This window comes from Thermobia domestica, chromosome 6 (genome assembly GCF_964235325.1).
Source record: "Thermobia domestica chromosome 6, izTheDome1.hap1.1, whole genome shotgun sequence".
Lineage (NCBI taxonomy): Eukaryota > Metazoa > Arthropoda > Insecta > Zygentoma > Lepismatidae > Thermobia > Thermobia domestica.
In genome coordinates, this window is record NC_137459.1 from 247,395,064 (window position 1) to 247,418,193 (window position 23,130).

The 23,130-nt window shown below is 33.2% G+C and overlaps 1 protein-coding gene across 1 annotated transcript in view; it reads right to left on the reverse strand.

Annotated features, from left to right (window-relative positions):
• Positions 1–23,130, reverse strand: part of LOC145688464 (inactive hydroxysteroid dehydrogenase-like protein 1) — a 138,792-nt gene that overhangs the window by 78,157 nt on the left and 37,505 nt on the right. Inside the window, exon 2 of the mRNA XM_081762726.1 lies at positions 11,795–11,917. Coding sequence (XP_081618852.1) covers positions 11,795–11,917 — 123 coding nt within the window. The remainder of the gene's footprint in view (positions 1–11,794; positions 11,918–23,130) is intronic.

Consider the following 23,130-nt stretch of genomic DNA (forward strand, 5'->3'; position numbering starts at 1 on the left):
ATACCAAAAAGCTTGACTCGATACATTTATATCTGTAACTGGTAATTTGAAGCATTACTAGGGATACGGTGAAATATTCTCAGAATAGAATTCCTTGATTTTACACATATGCACGTGAGCCTGAAGTTTAAAAGACGGTTGGGTGTGTGTATTGTTGCCAGAAATCATCTTTAGAAGTTTGACCTCGGATTTTCTTTATACAATATATGATGCCTCAGGGTTAGGTATATGTGTATGAAACACCACTCTCACTTTCCTTATTTCTCTTACATTGTTCACGTTCGAAAGGACAGCCTTAGGAGGCATTACAAAGTCCTGCTCGGCACGTGGAATACAACTCAAGAAGTACTTTTAGGCACGATTTTTTATAGCAATGTTTAGTAGCTTATTCTGTTAGACATATGATATGATAGCAATAATATGATTTTTTTTCACTCTCTTTCCACCACCAGATCTCTCTATATTTTTTTTTCTGTTTGAAACAAAGAGTGTTCTAAATTGTCCTCTATGGAACACTATAATCTCAATAACAGTAATAAATTCAAAGACTTCATTAGAGTGTTCTGTTTAAAGAAAAGCTCCAGCTCATTTCCTAGCGTTGCCAATAAAACAATTATGACAGTAGAGCATAGCGTGACCAGCAGTTTTTCTTATGGTTTAAAAAAAATGAAATTAAAGAACTGCAGTAGTGGGATACATATCGAGAATTACAGCTAGGAATATTATGTGCTAGAATTCCCCCCCCCCCCCCGCCGTGTATTACTGTGGGTAATATTTTGCGTTCTATCTTCTTCATTTTTATAAGCAATTTGTCTGAGCACAAAATTCGAACGTCTCGTATGGGTATCTTAGGGAAGGACTTCCACCCCTTTTTCTTCCATTCTGGGTGAAACATCTAAAACCGCTGAAAAACATGTTTAATTATTTTAGATGAAAATTCCAAACAACAAATTTTATGTCTATCCTTAAAAATAAAATCCGAGATAGCGGCATATTATTATAAAAATTGCAGTCCTAGCCCTTTTACTTCTCAACTGTTTTCTTCTCTATTAAGGCAAATGTCAAAAAAAGAAGATGAAACACATTATACAATAAAATCAAGGGTGCATACACCAAATTTCATGTCTCCATCTTTAAAGGATTCCAAGACATTGGCATCTTATTATACTAATTGCAATCCTGCTGCTTTGCTTCCGCCTAATGTATTTTCTTCCTTTCTGTGTCAAATATATAGGATAAACTGAAACAAGTACCGGTATCTTATTATTTCAAATGAAAAAAATGAAAATGAAATCTTTCAGCTTTACGTCCCACGGTTATGATGATTAATGAATGAAATGGTGGAATGAATAAAGTGGGAGGAAACGGGAGAACCCCGAGAAAACCCACGCACACGGTGTGTGTCCACCACAAAGTTCACTTGGCGGGGGCTGGGATCGAACCCGGGACCCCAAGCACCAGAGGTGAACGCTCTACCACTAAGCCACCGCGACCCCTTATTTTAAATGAGAAGTTCAGATAATAAATTTTATGTATTTAACCTTAAAATATTCCGAGATATGGACATCCTATTATAATTTCACCAAAACATATGCCATAATATCATCGGCATAATTACATGATTTTCAACAGAAACATTCCATGAATGATAAATGGACCAATACATATTTGCTGTAACAATGTATAGAATAATTAATAATTATGTGAGTAACGAAAAATGCGTTTTTGATTTGCGCCGGGTTCGAACATAGGACCCTTGGATCGTAAACCACGATGTTACCTGTGTAGCCACGGTGCCAGTGTTGGAAAGAGCGATTTTTGTTATACTGCATATGATATGGTTTGCAAACTTGAAGACGCGTATTCTAGGACGTTTGTGGCTAGTGCGTTCTAGACCTTCCCAAATGAACAGTATATGTTCGCGTGTAACTTCAAACAGATAACAAAGGCACTGGCAACATTTTTAACTTACTGGCATTTCACCTGCAAAATCTGTTCCAGTGAATTGTCCAAACATCCAATAAAATTGTTGCGACAAAAGGCAAGAAACAAGTGGAAACCATCACAAGTGCTGAGAGGAGCAGTTTAGTTACGATGTGTTTCGCTGTCAATACCTGTGGTAACACTGTCCCTGCAATATTTGTGGTACCGAGGGTGCATTATCGTGATTGTTTCGTTAGAAGTGCCTCTTCAGGTTGTTTAGATGCAGCAACTAAATCTGGATGGATGCAAGCCGCAGGATTTCTTTCCTTCATTCAGCATTTTGCTAAACATGCCAGGTCTAGTTTAGAGAGCAAAGTGTTGATTTTATTAGACAATCATGAGTTACACTTACATGTTCCAGTCATTGATTTTTGTAAAGAAAATGGAGTAGTGCTTCTATCATTTCCACCCCACTGTTCTCATAAGATATAGTCACTTGACCGTGGAGTTTATGGTCCATTCAAGAAACAAGTCAATTCTGCCATTAATCAATGGATGAAAAACAATCCAGGTAAAAGAATGTCAATTTACGATATCCCCGAAATAGTTTCTGTCACTTTGCCTGTATCTGCTATTCCTAAGAATATAATGTCTGGATTTTCTGTGACTGGAATTTGGCCATTTAACAGAAATGTGTTTGACGAAACCGAATTTTCTTCAGCGTTAGTCACTAACAGAGATGTAAGACCTAACCTCATTGTGCATCTCTACAGCTGACGTCTTGCCAAACAATAATTCTTCTACGATTTCAGTGCATGAGATGTTGGCTACTCCCAGCACTTCAAAAGAACTCTCACCAGTTACTGTCCGGCCTTTATTTAAAGCCCCTGAGCATGGTAATGAATCCCATATGAGCGACAGCCTGAAAAGAAGGAAATAGAAGAAACGAGGAAGACACGATAGGCTTTCCGTTCCCCTCAAGCCACAATTCAACCTAAAGGAAATAGAAGATAGTAAGAAAAGAAGTAACATTGAAATAAGAAAGTAAAATAGGTACTATTCAAGGAATCATTTATCAGATGAAGCATAGGATGAAGACACGTTTTGATTAGTGTGTTTGGACTATTACAAAAATCAGATTACCGAATGAAGAATCGATCCAATGCATCAAATGCAAAATGTGGGATTATTTATTAAGCAGTCTTCTTTCTACATATGTCATAACTATCTGTCAAAATAAATTGTATCTTCCTTTTTTACGAGTAAAATTGAAGAATATTTCATTTTCCATTATTATTATTATTATTATTATTATTATTATTATTATTATTATTATTATTATTATTATTATTATTATTATTATTATTATTATTATTATTATTATTTAGTAGTCAAGAGAAGGCAAATATAGCGATATATTCTAAGTAAAAGTTTTGTACCCCTTGCGCATTGTATTTGTACTTATTGTAGGTGTATATTTTACATTTTTTGTTACTAAAATTTACACATTGTAATATCATATATTTATATAGCACTCTGTATTGTAATAGCATATACATATAACCATATATATTGTTTTGCCATGCCATATATATTGTACTTTTCATTAAAGGTGTTATGTTAGAATTGTCCCAAAGCTCTGTTACAACTGACCCGGGGACGGGAACATTTGTAACAAGACAGATGTTGTCATAAAATGCTTCGTAACTTTCTATATTAGAAATTGTCATGTATGAAAAAAATGAATGGGGCAACAAAGCTTTACTTAAAATATTGTATAATTTTCAGACTTATTTGAGCATAAACATATGAGGAAAAAAGTAAAATGTAAAATTTGTTACAATTGGACACGGTCTCCCCTACATCTGTAACTACTGGTTGCAATAGGTTAATGAGATCAAAAGTAGAACCTGTTCCTTGGACGCTGAATCTCATCAAAAAGTCATTACTCAGTAGGCCTTGCTGTTTTTGTTCTATGGCGATTAAGGTTGAAACCGAAAATCGTCAATTTGAATCAATTTCGGATTGAATAGACGGTTAAGGAAGGAAGCTGAATCGATTGTAAAAATACCGTCTCGATATCTCTTACCATTTTTGTTTTACGGAAATTAGTATTGAAATCGGAAATAGTAGTAAATATCAACCATTTCCGGTCTTGTAATGTTGCAGGTCGCGATAGTTCGTACTCTTGAGACTCTGAATCGATTGCGGAAAACATCTTGTCGCTATCTATTACTATTTTCTGTTCTAGGGTAATAAATGATGAAACTGAAACTGGTTAATTTTATCCACTTTCGTACTCAGTAGAGAGTTATTAGAGGAGAAAGAACCTACTCTTGGGAAGATGAATTGACTACAAAAATGTTGGATCTCGATATATCTTACCGTTTTTGGCCTGTGGAAATCAGGATTGAAACTGGAAGTAGCAGTAAATTTTAACCACTTTTGGTTTCGGTAGAGTGTTGTGGGCTCTGATAGTATGTTATCTTGAGACCTTGAATCTATTGCAGAAAACTGCTTGTAGTTATATATTGGCATTTTTGTTCTACGCGATAAATGTTGAAACCAGAAATGGTTAATTTGAGCCTCTTCCGATTTGAATATATGGTTAATTGAGAAGATTCCTATTCTTGGGAAACTGAATCAATTACAAGAAACTACATCTCGATATCTCTTATCTCTTTTGCTCTATAAAAATCAATATTGAAACCGGAAGTAGTAGTAAATTTCAACCCATTCCAGTTTTGATAGATTGTTGCGGTTGTAACATGTTCTCTTGAGACAGTAAATCGATTGCAGAAAACCGCTTTCCGATATATATATATATATATATATATATATATATATATATATATATATATATATATATATATATATATATATATATATATACATATATATTCCTTGGTGATAAGTCTTGAAACTGGGAATGGTTAATTTGAACCACTTCTCGTTTTGGTAGAGTGTTTGGGATAGTTATAGTATGTTGTCTTAGGACGTTAAATCGTTTGTAAGGAACAGTTTTTCACTATCTGTTACTGTTTTCGGTCTAGGGCAATAAACGTTGAAAAAGGAAATGACTAATTTAAACCATGTCCTGTTTGAATATAGAGTCAACAGAAGAGATGGGATCCATTCTTGGGACACTGAATCAATTGTAAAGAACTACATCTCGATATCTTTTACCATTTTTCTTCTTACATCTGTACAGGAACGGACGGGCGAACCTGTTCTATAAGACTTCCGACACTAATGCGTAGCATAATGTGGAAGTATAAAAACACTGAAACAAGTATCTAATTATTTTAAATGAGAAGTCGAAATACCAAATGTCATGCTTCTAATCTTCATAAATGTTGAGATATGGACATTTTAATGTAATAATTTCCCTTTGTCCTCCCTTCCTTGTGGGATTTCCAGAAATCCTTCCTTAACAATATCTTAAGTCATAAATCCTATTTACTGTCCAAATTTGAAGTTTCTAGCTAAGGGGTTTGGTCTGGACATTGATGAGGCAGTCAGTCACTCAAGATTACTTTTATATAAAGAGATTTTAATACTCAGTAAATAGAACCAATGGCTCGATTACACAGGCATTCGCTTGCACACGTTATTAATATTTTTCTTATATAAAAGTGTTATGAATTCTTATATTTCTTTTCCTTCAAAGTATTAGTATCTACCATACAAGTATGAACTACATCGTTCCACGTTTTTCATAAATACGATGTAGATTAATTACAATCTAATAAAGTAATTGTCGGAAAAACATCCAATTTCATTTTGTTTCTCCATCTTTTTCTTCTTCTCTTTCTAACATCTCTCCTTTTTTAACAATTATGGCAAACCTATGTTACTAGAAAACAGTAAATAAGACAGAGAATGAGTCACTTAGAATTATCAATCATTAATTTCAGACTATTCGTAAAAGAAAAAAAGAAAACGAAAATATAACAAATGTTGTAGAGATAGGACAACAAATGGATTAAACATCTACTCTTACATCCAGACGAAGCATACTACACTTAAAATTTTTAAAGAGCGTATTTTATATATTCTTTAAATGGTAGGCCAATTTCAAACCCGGTTCGAAAAATATCCTTACATCTATATATGAATTTGATAGAATGTTTGAAGAAAGCGAGCTGTCATTCAGTTTGTTCGGTGAGTAATGCCCGCTTATTTAATTCAAAATAACTTATATTAATGAAGAATGTTTTACAGGTGTCAATTTTTCTACGTCTATAGAGGCTCTGGAAGATAATACTCTATAGTCAAACTTATTCTTAAATCTTAAATGGCTAATGCCACTTCACTTTACAATTTTAAATAACAGTAGGGTTGAAAGTATTTTTTTTTTTTCGTATTCTCATTCGAAAAAACATCTCTTAGTCTGAGCACGATTCGAGAAATTTAGCTCAATTCGTTGATTTTTATTTGATTAGTAAATTTCCACCTGACTTTCAACTGTACTGAAAGCAAATTTCCCCGATTCTTTGGCTCGCTGAACATGACAGGTTAAAATCATGCTTTGTTCTATTGTATTAAATAGAAACAATGAACCTTCTAAGTAGCAATTACTCTTCAAATTGCCTGCACATTAGCGCAATCTATTGACGTCAGGCAGGCAGAGTAGGTAGAGACAACTATTAGAGCTACTGTGAATTATTATGAATTGGCATTTCGTACAGACTGAGGCAGTCTTGTCTTATAAAAGGATAGTAGTGAATATGCTTTTGGAAAAAGTTGAAAGGCCTTCAAACGACACATCACATGTTCTATTTCGCTATTTGAAAACTTCAAGTGGAGTGTGGTCCTCCATTGCTCATAAGGATTGTAATTTAGATCTTTTTATATTTTCTTTAGCAGCAAAAATAATGCTATAGCAATTATCTTCTTTATAAAGTCGTAAAATTAATGAGGGATAATTATAATTGACTTACTCCATATTCCAAATGCATTTCCTCAAATACGTACAACTGCATGCTTCTGAAGAAACATTCTTTCATTTAGATTAAATTAGCACTATACTAGAGTTCGCTCTTTTCTTTATAACACATGTTTAGCAATAATGTCATATCGAAATTTTGTAACACATATTTTTCGTTTCTATCCCCGTCCGTCTCTAACATTATAGACTCAAGAATAGTTAGAAACTTTAATTTAGGTTTCAAAATCAGGTAGCCTAATGAGCAAGAAAGTTAAGATTCTTTTATTTATTTCATATTACATCAAATTTCATATATCTGAAAATATTTTACGATTAACTATGCCTTGCTGTTATTGAGAATTTTTTGTAATCTTCTAACAAGACATTGTAATTTACTGTATAGTGTATGTTATGATGCTAATAAGTAACCTTCCATCTTAATATAACATCTTTCTCTATTAAAAATCTGGGTTCTTCACTGTGTATGAAAGCCTTATATAGGAGTAATATTAATTAACATGTTAAAATGATTTTTCAATTTTTCATATACTCTTAAACTATAACAGAAAGAAACTAGACATCCTACCTTGTGGTCTCTCCTAGTTTTGCCCTAGGGAATAATATTACACGTACACACATATAATGCTTTTCAAAATCATCAGAAGCCCAAATAGAAGGATTTCCATTCTTCGCACCGGAAACATAAGATTAATGCCAAAGAATTCAAAAATCTGGAAAGTACGCAACCTGAACTACAGGAAAAAGGATCGTGTTTTCTGTCTCATATGCACTATGGTAATTACTGTATATTTTTTGAATAAATTTTGACCCCCCAAGCCCTTCTCGAGTCGAAAATTTAAAAAAATGGTTTCGTACGCAATTAGATCTGGTGATGATCTATCTAAGTACAAAACTTGGTGCCGGGTTCGATTCCCAGTGAAGGCACTCGGTCAAAAAAGTGTAAAACGCTTTTTCAGGTCAACCACCCTGAATGAGATTTTCCTGGATTTTGCTCATTCACAACAGGCAAATGCCGGTGTGGTACCTAACTTGTAGGTCCCAGGCCGCTTCCTTCCTTCTCAAATCCTTTCTTCCTTCCCTTTCCCCGGATAGTGTGCTCGCCGAGGGACGTTATCCCTCAAACGTGACGGGCTAAATGGCTTTAGATGCCGTCAGCCCAGAAATCTAAATCCTAAATCCTACAAAACTTGGTGGCTCTAGTCGGCTCACTTCTAATCGAAAATCTAATTTAAGAAACACGCACAGACAGACAAGCACATATGTTATTTTATATACAGTAGACTCTCTGCTATCAGGCTCGCTACTATCCATCTAGTCAAAAAGAAACAAAAACTGAAATGAAATGAAATCTTTAAGTTTAACGTCCCACGCTTATGCCAGTTAGGCTAAAGGAGACGGTGATAATGAGAAATGAGTGAAATGGTGGAATGAAGAAAGTGGGAGGAAACGGGAAAACCCTGAGAAAACCCACGAGCACGGTGTTTGTAAACCACAAAGTCCACACGGCGCGAGCTGGGATCGAACCAGGGACCTCAAGCCCTGGAGGTGAACGCTCTACCACTGAGCCACCGCGCCCCCAAAAAGAAACAAAACATCTCCGTAATAATGTGAATATATTTTTAGTGATGTACTCGACTTTTAACGTTTTCGTAAAAACGCGACTTTACCAAGGAGAAGTATTCATCTATCAAGGATATTTTAAAAAAAACTAAAAGTTGTAAATTTTTACTCTTTTATCTTAGGTTGAACTTTACACATTTATGTAATCGTGTATCAATGAACAGTATAATAAGGTTAATCACTTTGAACACTCGTTCGATAAAGTGTAAAAGCTTTTTCAGGCCAGCTACCATGAGCGAGGTTTTCCTACGTTTTCCTCAACCCCACCAGAAAAATACCGGGATGGTATGGAACATACAGATCGCAGGCAGCTTCCTTCCTTTCTCAATCCTTTCTTCCTTCCTTTCCTCGGATAGTGTGATCACCGAGGGACGTCACTCCTCATAAACGATGGGCTAACATGGCCATAGATTCCAATCCCAGAAATTTAATTACTAATCGCTAATTCTAATTATTTTTAAATAATTAACCCTACGTTTTATGTTAATGTTTTGTTTGTTTTAAATTGTAAGTATTCATACTTTACATCATTTTTAAAAGTAAGTTTGACATTATGAAACATATTAAAATGTTTGCAATACTCTTATTCCTGAACTTCACTTTTCTGTATTTTCTTTTTTAACGGACATCACAGTAGGCATACATTGCAAACACTTATGAAGTACTGACCTGTATTAAGAGATCAGAAAATATGAATATCAGTGGGTTTTTGGAATGAAAAGAGTGTCTTAATGGTATTATTGAGGCAAGTAGTGAGTAATTATAGAACTCCGGACTATCTGACTGACATTTTTTGTTATTCGGCCTGCCCTTCCGCCACATTAGGCTGGGTAGCCGGGAGTTTATTGCATATTAAGACTACCTATTGTTCGCACGAGAAGAATAATTTTTATGCTAAATCTCTGAGAATAAAGAAATGCGTGAAGTATACAACGATGAGTGATACTTTTAGCATTGCCCTTATCGATTATCGGCCCAACTGACATGCGTTTTCTTCGCACTGGAAAATTAGGGAAAAATAAGGGTAATGAAAAGGAATGTAAAGATCTGAAAGGTATGCAAGCTGGATGACATAAAAACGATTAAGATGCCTACCTCAAAATTACTATGATTTCCGTGTTTTTATTATTATTATTATTATTATTATTATTATTATTATTATTATTATTAATAATAATAATAATAATAATAATAATAATAATAATAATAATAATAATAATAATAATAATAATAATAATAATTTTGACTTTCGATCCCCCCTCGAGTCGAGTTTTTAAAAGATCTATCTGTGTACATAATTTGGTCACTACTCTCTAAGAGGCTCCCCTCTATGCAAAAAAATTGATAATATACACACAAACAAAGAGGCATATACGTTATTTTACACTATATGTTAGTGTAGAAGATAACATTTTTAAAGAGTGCCCTATTTGTTGCAGGCCGAGTTGGCTTATGGGTGATGTTGAGGAAACTATAAACGTTGTTCACTTCGACGGTCTTTACCCTCTATATTTTCTCACCTAGCCTAGGCCACTAATGGGCAAACTACGAACACAAGAGCCAGGTGCAATCGTCTGAATGGTTTTATCCGGCCTCGAGATAATTCCTAGTCTCACAAATTTAAGTTCATTTCTGACAATCAGTGCATTCCAGCTCAAAACTTATTTTGATAGAATTTTTAGAAAACATTCACAATTTCATTCATCACATTCCCCTTCCCAATTTTTCAACTATTAGTAGGGTTTATTATCACTAGGATTTTGTAAAATGTAAGCTTACCATTGTTGTTTTTACTTAATTATATTGACTGTAAATTTTATTTCATTTTCCGTTGGCCCCCCTCTTAAACGAAGTTTGCACGAACACCTAAGCCACTTTACAACAAGGGGAGAATTGGAAATAACTTCTACACGCAAAGGAGATAGAAACTCAATCATAAAGTAGATGCCTTATTGACTCTGCCACCACGGCTCTACAAATAGTACATATTGAAATTTATATAAAAACATTACATGTAATAAATATTTATCCTAGTTTCCAATTTGTGCCACTTGATTTAAATGTTATTTCAATGTACTATGTAGCTACTGAACGCTATAGGATTATTTTTAAAAAAAAAAGTATTTTCTCTCTTCGGCTTATGGCGGTAGATGCAAATACGATTCACAGCTCTAGGAAACAGATGAAGCGTCCACATTGTTCCACCTCTTTAAGTAGCCCAACACCAAAGGCTGCCATTAGTTATAGATTCCTGTTAACAAGAATCTAGTTGATATTTCTTTTCTCCTGCAAATGTTTCTCAGAATAAAAAAAAAATCTTTGGATGCGTAAAGAGAATAAAGACATCGTAGTTCAATAATTCCGTCTGAATTGAACTTCGCAATGTCTTGAGATTGATGAATAGAAATCAGAGGGCAAAATGATACCGATATATTTATATAGTTTCTGATTATGTATATAAGAAATTATATGTCTATGTATAGCTTCCTATAACTCATAGGCAGGTCGTTTCAAATAGACACATTTGTTTGTGTCATTTCAAAATATAGCAATCGTAAAAGTTATTCTCAAAGGGTTTAAACAAATGAAAAGGCCACGTACAATGCGCTCTAGGTGTTCAACATACACAAATGAAATGAACATTAACAGCATGAAAGTGACATCACAGCAATCCAGTCAAGTTCCAAGATAGACAAGGTGGTCAATTTGCTGAGTAAGAAGTAACATATCTTATGTGAGAAAACGCAGGATCCACAGAAATGAGAAGGTCGGCCAACTACAGAACTAGTCAAATTAACAGATTTTATTGCAATGGGGATTGAAAACATCCTCAATATGTGAATACATTTTTCTATTTAGAAAACCTACGTGTGTATCAGCTTGAGTCGAATTCTTTTTGCATCAAATGTACTTTATAATCTATTTGTTGTGTCTGTTTTAGAAACACAAAGGACTGATTATATTTCTGATTGATACTTTTCTGTATTAGTGTCCATAAGAAAAAAATATGTTTGAGATGTAGATGATACATTTGTAATAAGTAAAGAAGTTTCCAGACAAAAAGGAGATCAATATTATAGCGTAAAAAGCCTAGTAATCTGTAATAGAGAATTATCTCGTTTTAATATAAAATTATTAACAATTTAGAAAATTATGTCTTACCTAAACAGAAATAATACTATATTTTCTTCACATTTTGAACAGGAGAATGACACCCCCATTATAATTTACACGATATGTTTAGATCTTCACAGGATAAAAGTTGTTATTGTGTATTAATTCAAACAGCAATTTACTTACCGATTTCATTTGCAACTCTTTTCAATTTGTCAATATTGCGGCTAATCAGAACTATGTTTAGACCTCTCCTGGCCAATTGTTCAGCATAGGCCTTTCCAATTCCGTCAGTGGATCCAGTTACAACTGTAAAGATAATTTAATTTAGTCAAAATCAAGATGTCTGGCATCAATATTACAAAATCATGTTAACATACTATACTATTTATACCATAAAAGATAGAGCATCATACTTGACCTACTGTGATCTACATCATTCAAAAGGACTGAAAAATAGCATAAATTTGAGGAAGTTTTCAGGTAGGAGAAATAGCTTTTATATTAAGATTGTAAGACGGTATAGAAGATTCGAAAATCAAAACTGAGGATAATGTAGAGGCATGGTAAATAGAAAAGGAAGTTTCATTTCCTTGAAGCAGCTGCCTTAAACCTGGATTTTTGTTTGTTACCTTTCATCACGTAAGATATGTTTATGAATTCTGCTCTTTAACTTCCTCATTCTTTCCTGTTTGGTAGAAATAAATAAAGTACGGATGTGTGTGAGAAAGATTGTTATTATTCTTATGAATATTGACATTCGTATTCAAAACCATAATTGAAAAATATATTCTTCCACTAACTGCTATAAACCCACGAACAAGAACGTAAGTATTTAGATAAAAACTCTTCTAGTGCTATTCCACCATACAAAGAGAATATATTTTATCGATATAGTGAAATAGATTACCGTATAATTCACATTACACACTTTGTCCCAAAAGTGTATTAAAAATACTTTGTAATATTTTACGGCAACACTTTCCAAATTAATGACCATGGATAGAGTATAAATTGCTTCTTTTTTGTTTGCTGAGGGATGATTATTTGCGCTGAATACAATTCAAATCATAAAATTTTAATAAAAAAACATACAAGTATTTCCATCGTAAATCAAAGTGTTAAAATTAATTTATATTTGAAGATTCTCTCTTAAGATCAGCAACATATCAGAAACTTGAGTGATTTTATCTTAATGGTCATCAATATTATTGACAGATCATTTCTCATAAATTAGTATCTTCCGCGCACTAAGATCCTGTGATAATATTTTCATTTTAACTTCGGGTTTAATTAGTTTAATAGCGTCTATTAATTGGCACTTCCATATCCTCCCTCTTTTGCTTTCTACTTCCCTAATGAGATATTATCAAACAATGCCCTAACAAGTTATTTTCCTCATTTTGCCTATTCAGTATTATTCTTTACTCCCCAATCATTGCTATAATCTTACTAAATTTTCATTCCACCAAATTATGTTTCTCTATTCTTTCCATACTCCATTTCTAGTGCTTCCAGTCATTTTTCATCGTCTTTCAAAATGTCACAGATTCACTCGTATAATACAATACAACACGAATTTCCCGTACATGTATTTCCCATAACTCTTTTTTTTTAACAACCGTTTCATTCCAGTTTTCTTCTTAAAGACTTCTTTGTCCTTGACCTTTTTCTCTTTGTTAAACACTTCTCTTACTTTCTGATCACAGTTTGTATCTTAATAATAAGACTACCTAAGTATCAAAAGCTACTATTTGTCTTACTTTCTCGCGTTTACAACTTTCGTAATTGAACCACTTAGATGACAAATGATGTATCTCCAAAATATAAACTTTTCAAGAAAGAACTATGAATTTCAATATCTCATGAAAAAATAATATTTATTTCATGGTTGCAAACAAAATCATTATTATGTTCATTTTCTAATGCTAACAGTAAATTAATTCTCTTGATGCGATTTACATGAGATGTTGAAGTTCAAAGTTCTCTCCTGGAAAACTTTAATTTTGAAGTGACAGTACTTGGCATCTAAGCAGTCCAACTAACATTTTTCTTCATTTCAATCGGGTATCCATTTTATTAATAGTACTATTTCACATTATAATATATCCATAGTTTGCAGTATTATGGTCATGGCGAACTTGCATGTAGTTATTTTTCTCTGCATTTACTTCCAAACCTATGTTCTACAGGCGTTTAATAAAACCTCTGCATTTCTTTCTACTAACCTCATATCATCCTCTATCAGATTTACATCGTCAGCATACGCCATAGCCTGATGAGTAACATACAGCTCTAGGCCCTGGTTGCTATATTTAATTTTCCTTATAACATATTTCAAAACAAAATTAACTAATAATGGTGAGAAAGCATCTTCTTGTTTCAAGCCACTCTGGACGTAAAAGCTTGTGGACAAGTATTTTCCGATTAGAACTTTACTTTTGGATTTATGTAAAACATATTTTAATTACTAAGTTTTATCTGTTCTACCAAATTCAGTAAGAACGTTGTACAATGTTTGCATCCTAACCAAGTTGTAGGCGTTTCTGAAATCAATAAATAATTGATGTGTCGGGATATTGTATTCCCATTTCTTTTCGAGTATCTGACGAATGGTAAATATGTAGTCAATAGTTGATGGATTTCGCTTTAATTCGCACTGATAATCACCAGTAATTTCATCTACGTATGGAGTCAATCTTGGTAACATAATATTTGAGAGGATTTTATAGGATGTTGCGAGAAATTCTTACCAGTAAGTAAATATTACAGTCAGTTTTGTCGCCATTCTTGTGAATTAGACCAAAGATTGATTCCCTCCGCTCTTGCAGCAATTCCTCCTTCTCAGAGCAGAGGAGAATGAGTTTGTGTATCTCGTTTCAAAAAATGAAATGAAAATGAAATGAAATCATTCAGATTAGCATCCCACGATTATGCTCTTTAGGACAAAAGTAGAAGATGTTAAGCCAAGTGAGTGATGACGAAAGAATTGGCGGAATAAGAGTGGGAGAGTAAATGGGAGTCCCCAAGAAATCCCACGGACACATGTTGTCCACTACAACCTTACTTAGCCGGAATCAAACTAAGGACCTCATGTACCAAAGGTAAGCACTCTACCACTGAAAAACCGTACCCCCCTCGGATCTCGTTCCAATTTTCCCCTCCAGTTAAAATAAACTCAGCAGGAATTTTGTCTACACCCAGAGAATTGTGTTTCATTATATTTTTTAATCACTTTTGGATGCATGTTAAGCAAATTGTCAAAGACATCTTTCCCCCTATTTAAAATAGTATTCGTATTCGCGAGAATTGTTCCATTCGCTTTATTTAATGTATAAACGTGAAGTTGACAGCCTTTCTTAAATTTGTTAATGTTCTTAAATGCCCCGAGTGTTTTTGTTTTCACTATTTATCTTCACGTTCAATAATCATAGATTTCAAAACATCATATTTCTTTGTTCTAAATATTTTGGAGGTTTTCCACCTGATGGTAAGGAAATTTTGTGAAGTTGTCTCTTGGATCTTGTAGTCAACGCAGTTTTGCCTTCTTTTACTTCTGCAATTGTTTATTCAACTTTCTGTACACATTTTTCTCTTTTTAGTACGATACTGTTTCCATGGCTTCATGAACGCTAGAATAGCTTTAGATACAACTAACTGCTTTATTATTATTGTTATTAAATTGACTTGCGGGGAATATACTCCATCATATCTCTATTCTGTATAAACATTTATGACTATACCTTCTGAAATATATTTTCTAAACCACCGGTATGTTAGAAATAAACAAAGCGTTTAAAAATAAAAAAATTCTAAACAAAATGTGGGAAAGTGTATCAGAACTGTTGTATACACACACGCACAGCATGAGAAAACTCTGATTGTAATTATATGTATTTATCTTTTGAAGGTCATTTACCTGAATCTACCTTGAAAATTTCAGAAATCACTAACATCCGTTCTTTGCTATTGTGAAGTAAGTATTCCCGAATGTTATTAAGATTCAAGTAATTTCTCGAAATTCCAATTAAGTTTTTCCATACTAAATCCTCCATATAAACACATATATCTGTGGATATTCAAATAAAAATAGATGCAAAATAGTAATAAAATGTTATTAAAAATGTACTAAAGAGGAGAAAATATTTTCTTAACTAGTTATTTATACTTTCAAGAACTATATGAGACTAAAAGTAAGTTTTGTTACCTGTTAAGATCTTCTAAGACCCACGTAACTAGAATGTGTTTTAAAATCTATTAATACCGCATAACAATTGACTAGGTTTAAATTAAAGCATTGAACTCTCATAGAAAATGATCTATTATGTAATATTAATAATAAATTAGTAATAGCACTTTCGCCTAACAGCGAGAAAATGATTACTGGTACTTAACCTTATAACCCTTAAAGAAATTGTAATTTAATGTATTTTCTAATAGTACACAACGTTTTCAATTTGTCTTGAAGTAAACAAATTTGTAAATAATAATAACAATAAAAAACGTTTAAATGGGTAAAACATCTCATTTTTAGCACTGTGTAATAAATATGTAGTTTTTCAAATTAATTTCGTATATTTTCATTCAACACCACTTTTTAGTTAGCTTTAAAAGCTATAGTATTTACTTTATTTATGTTGTAATTTTTTGTAATATGCCGAGGAGCATGGTCTTTGTTGTACAGGGTGTGGCAGAAAGAACCTGCCGGTTTTCAAATTTAAAAAAAAATGTTACCAGACTGATTATATCGCATGTGATATCTTATTTTCAAATTAAACTATGACTAAAGCGTTTTATTTATAACAATTAGTTACGAAACATACCCACCAAACTTTTGAAAGTTACATTTTAACGTATTTCAGATGATTTTACTAAATCTGAGAGAGATGTAATTACGACAGATGTAACTGAAAGCTTTGTTTCTCCTTTCCTTTTCTTAAGATTATTTCTCCATAGACGTAATTGTTTAAATTCATCGTGACGTTGCATCCATTATAGAATGATATTTCAGTTGCCATGGAGCGTTGGTCAGAAGAACATTAAGCATTCTTCTTGGATTTTTTAGAAAGAAAATAAACCAATCAGTGGCTATTACACAGCCTGCACTTCGCCGGCAATTGAACACCCGTCAGAATCAGAGTTTTTCAAGCCGCAATACTATAGTTTCATGGGTTAGAAAATTTCAGGAAACAGATACTAGAACCGTAAAAAAGAGACCTTCAGGAAAACAGCGTACCGCTCGAACTTCAAAGAATATTGAATGTGTGCGTCGCTCTGTTCTAAAAAAAAGAAAAAAAAAGTCCATGGCGATTTGTAGTGAAACATGCGAGTGCTCTTGGAACTTTCGACCGCTCCATATTCATAATATATCATATGAATCTTATTTCAGCCATACAAATCTGAGGTAGTGCAACAGTTGAATGCCGCGGATAAGAAGATTCGTTTTTCGTTGAAATGACATTTTGAATATGTATGCTTAATGAAGGAATTCATTTCAAAAATTTATTTATCAAAAAATAAGAGTGGTATGTTTCATACCTAAATGTTGTAAGCACAACATTTTGAGTTATAGTTCAATTCGGAAATAAAATGTCATTTGAAAAATAGTCAGTTTAGTCACAATTTCAATTTCAAAACCATCAGATTTTTATGCCGAACCCTGTATATTCCATACCGTAAGTGATTCAACGTATCTTCTATATTATACATACGAACTGAAATACCAGTTCTTTTCATGGGGAGAACAGGTTTATGGAATATATTTGAAACCCCTTCTTTCCTTAGGATACGAATTTCAATAAAAAAGTGTAATAATGAAAGCTCATAAGATACTATATTTTTGGCATAAATTTTGAAATTTCTTGCCTTCTTAGAAAAAGTCCATTAAATAATATGATATCACAAAAATTCTTGAAGTAAGTACTATGTTCTAAGATTCATTTCAAACGGGTAAACCGTTTTCCCTAATTCAATCAAAAATAAACAGGCACCGTCGATCGCAATATGGACGGAAAATATAGAAGTTATCCCTTATTCCCTTTAAAATCGGGATTTTGATAAATGTTGGATCACGTGCCCGCTTGTTTCTAATGAGGAGTTTGCATACAGAGTTTGCATCTTCCTAACTTGAGGGTTTCATGAAATACTCTGTGTTTCGTATTAATTCCGAATCCCATATTCCCTTTAGGGTAAGTTCTTTAATTAGTGACTTACTAGCTTCTTTCATTTGGAAGGACCACAACGTATAAGTTTATGACCTGTTTATTTGGATAAATGACTTGAAAATCTAAAACATACTTATTTTAAAGTAATTCGCTGAAGTTGTTAGCCTCTCTTGCATTTTCTCACAATACATTCTACTTTATAAAACATTGTATATTGCATTTGATCGGTTTAGTATAGTGTGTGTCCATATATATTCGTTGCAAATGCATCAATTTTTGATCCATGAATGAAAAGCGACTATTTCATGTTCGATTTTCAAAACGGCCAGAGCAGTTCTCTATTGTCCTGATCTACTGTACAGGTACAATTTTAGACTGTTTGAACACTAAAGGATCGTTCGCATGTACATGTTGACACCAGTAACGTCAATGTGATTTGAAATAAACATCTGCTCAAGGAAATATAAATTGGTAAGTGAAGTTTAAAAATTGGGGTTAGATGAAATTTCCACATTCTAAATATAATTTTGCACTATGTTTATTTCGAACTTACTGAACCCCATTTCAATTATTTTCTCGCAAAACTTCCAATATTTCTTATTTAGGAATATCGATGCTTTAGTGAGGCCGCGGTGGCTCAATGGTACAGAGTTCACATCTAGTGCATGGGGTCATGGGTTCGATTCTAGATCGCGCCAATGAATTTTTGTGGGCAAGCACCACCGGCGTCCACAGTGCGTGGGTTTTCTCGGGGCTCTGTCGTTTCCTCCCACTTTCTGCATTTTACCATTTCATTCATTTCTCCTGTGTTGATTTTGGAATGTACGAATAGAATAAATAAACGCAGAATAAAAAATATCAATCCGAAAACTGCCGACGTTTTGTTGAGCTGAATTGAGTTTGAGTTTAGCGTCCCTTTCAGCAGCTAGACTATATGAGACATGGATGTACTGATTAACGTGGAATCCAAACCACATGAGCTTCCGCCGGGAATCGAACCCGGGTCTCCAACGCCAAAGGCGCGTATGCTAACCGCTTAACAACGAAAGAGCTCCTGAAGTTTTCGATTAGATCTTGGCACTAAATATGAAATTGTTAAGTTTATTGTTTGCAAACTTAGATTCTCTTAGACTCTTAATGTGTTATGTTATTGTTATTTATTTAACAAATTTAAGCATCTTCTGGAAAAGACTTAGTGATGCTTCTTCCGTTCGTATATTCTGTAGTGTTCTTCTATTGAGGTATTGAATACCTGATCATTTGCTAGATTAACTTCCTCACTGAAGGAATGCATTCCATGCTTCCAAAAATGTGTGGAAATACAAACAATTACACATGTTATGTAGAGATGTCAGTTGCACTTATAGACACTTAGCATTATAGGACGAGTGCTGCTTCCCATAAAGCTTCAAGAATTACACAGTAATTTTCCGACACGGCTGGTGCAGTTTAACTGTGAGATGATCAAAGCAATGTTTAAGAACTCGGTACACTGTAAGTTTCAGATCAAGTGATATTTGAATACATTGAAAGCACTCCTAAGGATGCACTGAGGAAAATAATTATGGATACTTTGTAAAAGGTTTAAAAGTTCCTTTGCTTTCCCTAATGAACATGCATGTAGTAATACCAGATCAAGCTAGCGGGCATAATAATGTGTATACACCATATAAGGTATTCTTATCTGAAAATAGCTTGAACTCCTGAAATAAGAACTTTCATAGCGCTTGCACCATCGTGGGTCTGACCCACACATACACTTTCCGTCTTCACTCCCGAGTCATACAAGGCATTTAAGGAAGCTTTTGATATTGCAGGAGTGCAAGTATAACAAATTAAAGAAACATTCCACTGGATTACCATCTTCAACGTATCTTACGTATACACCAAACTATTCATTGATACTAATATCGCGGGTTTCATTCCTTATAAGGCTATTTTTTCAGCTGAAATTAATTATTCAATAGTAATCACCTTCACTGCTTCAACACAACATTTCATTTTGCGTTTCACGTGACAGATAGGTTGCATTTGTTTCCTCAGTTTTATTTTTTGGACAATGTTGCCATCACTTTCAGAAAATATATGTTGCACCTACGGATACTATATCTTTTTGAACAAAATAAAAAACAACGACACCCCTCAAAAAAATCTTAAAAAAACTTTTAAAAGGAATGTCGCTGATTTTTGTCCAAATGACACAATATCCTTAGGTGCAATATATTTTTTTCAGGGAACATTTGAAAGTGATGCCAACATTGTCAAAAAATAAAACAGATTTTTTTTCATTCTTTTTTTACCATTTCAGGACCCTCAATATCAAATTTTGAATCCAGCTTAGTATTTAAAACGAGTACTTTGAAATGCTCCTTGTAGCACATTTTTGGGTTCCGAATCACGTTTTGCAATTTTTTCCCCAAGTTTGTCTGTTATTTATTATATTGCTTCTTTTAGGAAAGATCGTTTTGAAATCTACTTTATACACAATTGAAGTTGTGTTTTTCCAATTCGAAATTTTGGATAGAATTGAATCTTATAACTTCAAGAATCACGAAATTAAAGCTTTAATGTACAAAAATATAATTTAAGAGTTGAAAAATAAAAACAAAAACACATTTAATGTAAGAGAAAAACAAGAGAAAATGATACTTCGATAGCAGTAAGATACACATAAATATTCTCTGATAATGAGAACAAATCAAAAACCAAATACCATGTAATTTGCAATAATTCATTCAATCTTCGTCGTTGTTTTCATTGATTGGAATATTTTCAACTTTAGGGCCTGATTTAAATAAATTAGTGACGAAAGAGAAAGGAAAATCGTGAACTCTGGCAAAGAAAAGTTCGAAGTTTTGACTTTGAGTGTCCTAAAATGGTAAAAAAAACTGTGAAAAAGCACATTTTTCATTTTAATTTATTTTTTGAAAATTTTGTCATCACTTTCACACCCTAAAAAATATATGTTGTACCTAAGGGTATTGCAACATTTTAAACAAAAAATCAGCAATGTGCCCCTCCTCCCCCCGAAATTTTTCTACGATTTTTTTTTCAATTTTCAACACTTTTTACGAAAGCAACAAGAAAATACGAATCGATTTTATTGAAAAAAGTTCGCATTTACACCTACACAGTATCTACAATCTGTGAAATTTTCAAATTATTTGGACCAACTACACCAGATTTTTTTAAAATATTAAATTTTGAGTACATATGATACAATAATTTGGTAAGGGGTGGGGATACGGTCAAATTTTTGAAGGGGTAATTTTAGTTCAAAAGTAAAATTCTGGCTCAATAACAACACAATTTGGATCAAGGGCCGATTTCGCTATTCTACTAGGGAATACCCTTTCAATATTGTAGAAATTAACCCCTTCTCCTTTAGAAGCGGAATTTTCTAAATCCCTGAAACATGTATTCTTTTTATTTATTTTTATTTAAGAGTTTGGATCCGAATTTCACATCTCCAACGTTAGCAGATCCCTACATTCAGCACCTTGTGAACAAATAAAATGAAATTTCAGTATTTTTTAAAATTGCACCCTTCTTCCTAACTTAGGAGCAAAATTTTCAGGAAGGCTGAATACGATTTCCTTATTTTTAATTGAAAGTCTACGTACCGAATTTCATATTTTCAAGTTAAGCAAAACTTCATATTCGGCACTTTCTGATTAAATAAAAGGAAGTTTAAGTATTTTAAAAATGTTCCCGGTTTCTCCCCTTCAATACAAAGAAACACTTTTTTAAAAAATATTTTTAATGAAAACTTTATATGCCATGTTCTAAATCTCTCACTTCAGGGATTTATGGGATACCCAATTCTTGGAAAAATGAACCCCTTCTTTACTTCTATTATTTAAAAAAAAAATCCTTCCTGATCTTTTGTACTTGTGACAAATGAGTATTCTGTGCAAATTTCACGTTTCTCCTATATAGTCCAGTAAAGATAGCCCATTTTTCCGCCAAGAAAGGAACAAATTAGTAACAAGCTGAAAATTGGTATGGAAGTAGGGGGATGTGTCAGGAATAACATACTAAAAGTCCCCTAAAATCCCACTGTAGCTTTTCCCGGAATTTTGAAAAATGTCCGCCATCTTTAGATGACGACAAGGAATTTATGGAAATCGTCACCCTTTATGTTTATTCCTCTAGCCACCGTTCTAATTACCATAAGGCCATGAATCATATATGGTTGGAAAGCTTAAAAGACAGACAATTTAAGTAAATAACATATATGGCCATCGTGCTAAATTTCTAGAAGAAGAGGAAGAAGAAAACAAATTTTTTATTTAAAAAAGATATATTTTCAGAAATCATAAGAAGTTTGCAACACTGAAAATTATTGCACACCAAAGAAACAACACCAACAGATGTCCTTGATATTTATCTCAATGATAGCCAACAATGACTCAAATCGGTGCAATACAAGCCGAGAAAAAAAATATAACTAATGCTACTTTCTGACCTTTTTGTACAAAAGTGCATAAGGTGACATATACTTTCACGGTTCTAGTCACCTTCTTTTATCACATAGGACCAAGAGTTATATATCATTGTAAATCTTAAGAAACGTAAATTCGAACGAGGTAACACTTATACTAATCAAGCCCAATTTGTGTAAGAAGCGGAAAACCCAAAATTTCGGGACAAAACGTAATTTTCGCATAAATTCTTTAAAACTTGCAACACTGACAATTATCGTATGTTAACAAAACTCAGCCACCGTTTTCACTATTATCATTATTAATTTACTTTTAAAATTACCAACGTTTTTCCCCAATGGAGTAAGCTTTTATAATACATAGTTTTACATTAGTTAAATATAGCATAAAAATTATTTATTGACAATATTAGAAACCAGCAGAAATTGGTAGTCTCCTATTCATAGGAAAATCGTAATTCACACACTTAAAATCACTCTCAATTACAATAGTCATTTGAATGTAATTTTAAAAAAATATCTTGTTTAAACTAGAATGCAATGTTCCTCCTAGTATTCTCAAATCAACTTAATATTTACATTAGACGTTAGTATGCACTTTAAGATCATTTCTGTAACTAGTCCATTCGGACTTATTTTTATTAGAAATCAATGAGATTATCATTATCTCGTTCATCTCTATGATCTTCATCATTTGGTTTTGCATTCATACATCCAATTCCTTGAGAATGACATAAATTAGAGCACACAATTCCTGCTTTCCGACAACCGTACATACTTTCACAGCCCTTTTTACCGTTACAGGATATTAAATGATCGGGTTCCTTGGTCATTCTTGCTGGTACGAGAATACCTCCTAATGTTGTCCATCCATATTCAGTAGCTCGCAAATCATTTCCATGGTACAATTGAAC